General features: G+C 47.5%; 1 protein-coding gene across 1 annotated transcript; it reads left to right on the plus strand.

Annotated features, from left to right (window-relative positions):
- The first annotated feature begins 2,759 nt into the window (after positions 1–2,759).
- Positions 2,760–4,547, plus strand: LOC126519626 (uncharacterized). Its single transcript, XM_050168994.3, has one exon. The coding sequence runs from the start codon at positions 2,760–2,762 to the stop codon at positions 4,545–4,547; it is 1,788 nt and encodes a 595-aa protein (XP_050024951.2).
- Positions 4,548–4,874: the final 327 nt, after the last annotated feature.

The following is a 4,874-nucleotide window of genomic DNA, read 5'->3' on the forward strand; positions in this document are numbered from 1 at the left end:
CGAAGTTGCCAGTTTTGCAAAGTGTTCATCGTGTATTATCCACATTCCGCGAACTGGTCTTTCAAATGGATTTCCACTGTATGTCCTATACTTGTAATGAAATGTAACAGTGAATGCAACGAAAAGACATGTCGGGTTTGTAAAGGACGAAAATCGCCTGTGGGGAAGCGCGATTGTCCCGAAGAAGAAATTGGTGTGCAAGTTGGGTACAGAACCACTTCTACTGATGTAAGCCACCTTATAAACTTGCTGCGAAGCGGGTTGACACTACTGCAAATTATCTCGCAATTTCTGCCTAAGGATGCTGGCAAGACATCAGCACCTTATCTAGCGTGCCAGTGTTCGCATACAATTGCCACGAGTATAAGGAGCCATTCTACGCCTAGTCTCCGTGTAGAGTACGGGGCACGCTGGAATTTTGATAATTTTTTTTTTCTATGCAGTGAATCTGTTTTAGAGGTTTTGCTAAAGGGTCCATTCGATTCCACAAACCGACCGCTATTTTCAAGCGCCGTTTGATTAACATAATCGAACGATGGCATAAGGCCGGAGGTTTCTGTGCAAGCATGCGAAATCGGCCGTTTTATTAGGCACGTATCCTTTTGCACGACGTACATTCTCGTCTCCCATGAAGAATAAAGCTAGCGGAAGCTGGTGAACACGTTTGCTCTAAGTTGTGAACAACACGTGGCTGAAACACCTGTCTGAAGCGAAATGGTACATTCTGACCTCATTTTGTGGCACTAAACCATACCACTCGTACGGGACGGACAAGGATCACTAAAGAAGACTTTTAGATTATTTTTCAGCTGCATTATAGTTCGCATAGAATTCACGTGGCTTTTTTTTTTTACCACCGCCGCAGGAGCAGCGTCGGAATTTCTCGTGATACGACTCATTTATTTCCTGGCCGGCACGGTTGCGTGTGGACCCTGCTGCCCTAAAGGATGCCAGAGATGACATATGGCCGGGTGACACTCGCAGATCCCTGACAGACCTCATTCAAGGTCTGGTGTAGCTATTTTGCGCAAGTTGTGCATGAATTATACGCTTAGTGTCTTTTTGCGCTTCAAAAGAGCGCTCTACTCAATGCCATTCCGGAGTATAGCACATGTGCGCATGATCAGAGCTCATCTCGATATCACATTGTACGCGACCGATCACCTGGCCACACGTGCGCTCGCTGCATATTGGGCACGTGCCGTTAGCTACGCACATACTCGCACACGACGTTGACCCGTAGATGAGAATGCATATAAGGTACAATCCCGACAAGAAAAACCTCGTACGAAAAAAAATAAAAAGAAAAAGAAATGCGTACTCACATGCACGTTGGGAACAAGGAAGGCTACGGCAAGACTGGCGATGGCGCGACGATGTCCAATATAGAACGTATCCGGGACGATAGACGATAGGAGAGAGAAAACCGAGGAACCGACATTCTTTTATAGCCCCGAAATTTCTTGGCTTCACTATGCGCCACCTCTCGAATTGCCAGTGCAAAAGTACATTATTACTTCATGAATTACGGCTCGTCATACGCAATGCAAACAAGCGCACCGGAAAGTGTGTTCGAGTCGCGCGGGTCGCACCAGAATCAGAGAATGACAAAAACAAAAAAAGTGTAATAATCATTGTTTTAATCCGATCCACAATCCAGCTTTCCGTGGCGGCTTCGCTACGGTTCGTATGTGATGTAGGTGAATCGAACGCACCTAAGGTACGTTCGATTCACCTGCACCAGTTCGCAAAGTGCTGCATCTCGCCATTCGTAACAAAAGGTGCAGAAAAAGCGCAGAGCTGATTCGCAATTATTTTGCGCCCTCTCTACGCTCTCTATTGTCGGCGCCGGCTTCGTGCAGACCACAGCCTATTCTTACACCGTGGTGCAGACGTACAGGTGCGAAGCAGCGGCGTAGCAGACGACATGGTCCATATGCGCAAGCGCCGTTAAAAGCCCGCATACGTGCATCTGCCGTGTCTACACATGCGCGGGTGTATGAACGCCTCAGAAGCTGATCATACCAAAAGTTCAGGATCTTTCAAACTTGCGCACTCTGTACACATTAGTCGGACAGAACGCCTGCACCGCGTCTGCACCGCGTCTGCACCTTGTCATTCGTTTCGAGTGTCGCGCTGTGCCTGCACCGCAGAAATGGAGCTCCGAACTTCTCGCGAATCGATGTGAACTGGTTCACAGTGGTGCGGGCGAATCAAACGGACCTTTAACACGAACGGACGAAGCTCCGTTCGATTCTATTTGGCTCATGTGCTAGCTGCTCGGCTGTTCCTTGCTGTGACTGACTGACTGCCCCACTGCGCTGCTGCTGTGCACGCCTTCGCCTCGCTGTCGTTTTGCGTTTTTTGGCACGGGTTGCATCGTTGCGGCTTGGGCTTCTGACTCGTCTCTTTCGCACACCATGACTTCCAAGTGGAGAAAATGTAGAGTCGTAAGAAAGGAATACGACAATATATTGAATGAACTAGGACTCGCGCGGCTTGTTGCTGGGCCTTCATCGGGTTCCCTGTCCAACGACAGAGCTGCAAGCACTACCTTTACGGACAGTGCTCGCGTAGCGCCACTTTCGCCTCCGAAGCTGGGAAGCAGCAGGCAATCAGGAAGTTCAATTTCGAAGGACGACGGGGGTGAGCCTCCACTCAAACTGTTGAACGAGCAGTCGGGAAGCGAAGCCTTAGTCAACAGCGTCTGCGGACAAGGTGCACCTTTTGTTGAAGAATTCCAATCAGAAATTGTGGATATGTCTTCACGTGAGCACAGCGACTCTGATAGTAGCTCAAGTGACAAAGGTAGTCTCCAACGTAGCAAATCTTGGGATGAGTCTGATGACTTTGCTGCTTCAGACAGCTGCACGGGGCCAAATGAGAGAATAGCGCTCACTTGTAGCGCAGTGCTGTCTCGTGTATCTCCTGAACAAATGACAGCAAGTGAAGAGTTTGCTGTCATTGCTTCTAAACATAATATGACTCATGCATGCATTAACGATGTCCTCGATTTCTGCCGTCGAAGAGGCTTCTCTGACCTTCCAAAGGGTGCTAGGACAGTTTTGAGAACTGAGCGCAAAGCTCAGGTGGAGCAAAATGGGTCTTTTGTGCACTTTGGCCTTGCAGCAGGAATTCGTCAAGTGTTGCCGTCGGGGCAAGTAGTTCCAAGTGAACTGAAGCTACAGGGCAACATCGATGGAGTCCCTCTTTACAGAAGTAGCCAGCTTGCATTTTGGCCCATTTTGTGCCGCATTACAGATGTGGAGGCATCACCACCATTTGTTGTAAGTGTGTATTGTGGTGCAGGGAAGCCACCATCTCCGCAGTATTATCTAGATCCATTTGTGCGAGAGGTCTCGGAGCTTGCGTCTGAAGGGTTAAGCATAGGAGATGTTCGAGTACAGGTGAGCATTAAAGCCATGGTGTGCGATGCTCCAGCAAGGAGCTACGTGAAATGTATTGTTGGCCACACTGGCTATTATGCGTGTGAGCGATGCAACCAAAAAGGGCGGCACATTGAAAACAGGGTCACATTTCCCAAACTGCACGCACCAACACGAACGAATGCAACATTTCGATCTCAAGAGAACAAGCGCCACCATTCTGGTTTTTCACCATTCCTATCGCTTGATGTCGACATGATTGCATTTTTCCCATCTGAATACATGCACCTCGTTTGCCTGGGAGTCATGCGACGACTCTTAAAGAATTGGGTATGCCAAGGCCACAGTATTAGATTGAGCAGACTGTATCGTTGCCAACTAAATGAAAGCCTGCGAGAGGCATCCAAAGCATTTCCAACATATTTCCAGCGAAAGCCAAGGGATACAGAAGAACTTGATCATTGGAAGGCAACAGAGTTTCGGACATTCCTCCTTTATGTGGGGCCTGTTGTCCTAAAGCCTCTTCTGCCTCCAACACACTACAAACATTTTCTAATGTTTCATGTAGGTATCAGAATTTTAGCATCACCTCAGTACTACTGTGAATACAATGATTTCGCCAAAGATGTGCTGAGGTACTTTGTTCAAGAGTTTAGTGAGCTATACGGAAAAAAACAGCTTGTGTACAATGTGCACTCACTAATTCATCTTGCTGACCAGTGCCGGGACCATGGCCCATTGGATCAGTTTAGTGCATTCCCTTTTGAAAGCTATCTTGAACGAATGAAGAAGTTGCTGCGATCCTCCAACAAGCCACTTTCACAGCTAAGTAGGAGAATCTCCGAACTGAGGCACTCGTCCAAGAACCAAGTCGAGCAGAAACTGCAACATGTGAAGCCTGGAGACTGCTTCCTGATTGACAGTGCTCCTGTGGTTGTTCTGGAAATAATGGGAGACCACTTCAAGGGTGGGATTTTACCACATGCCAGGGACTTTTTCAAACTTCCACTCAAGTCGTCTCAGTTGAATATTTGGCGCTGCAACACATTAAGTAATAGAAGTAAGGTCTGGCCTCTTGATGACCTCCGGAATACTGCTCAGTGCCTGAGGCTTAACTACAAGCAAGGACATGTTGTTGTTCCTCTTTTGCACTTTCACTGAAGCTGTCAGTGGTTGATGGACTTGTATTAACCCAAACTGCCATAGTCAGTCATCTGACGGCCATATTGCTATGCCTCCAATGGCCACAATGTCTGTTCTGTATGAGGCCGACAGTTGGGCTAGTTGGAATTCAAAGACAAAGATATTTCCAAAGAAAAGTTATCCTTTTGTCTCTGCACCTCTTCTCATTTTTCTTATGTGTTGGAACGTGTCCTTGTTTGTTCTATTGTCATTGTCGCGAATTACCTATTCAAGCCATGTTCAAGCTATCTGCTTCAAGCATCTTGTCACTAATACAGTCATTAGCACTATTGTCCAGAGTGCTTG

The sequence above is a fragment of the Dermacentor andersoni genome, chromosome 10 (genome assembly GCF_023375885.2).
Source record: "Dermacentor andersoni chromosome 10, qqDerAnde1_hic_scaffold, whole genome shotgun sequence".
Taxonomy (NCBI): Eukaryota; Metazoa; Arthropoda; class Arachnida; order Ixodida; family Ixodidae; genus Dermacentor; species Dermacentor andersoni.

What these genes read in the sequence shown, in the direction of transcription:
- LOC126519626 (XM_050168994.3), top strand. Translation starts at nt 2,760, where the DNA reads ATGTCTTCACGTGAGCACAGCGACTCTGATAGTAGCTCAAGTGACAAA.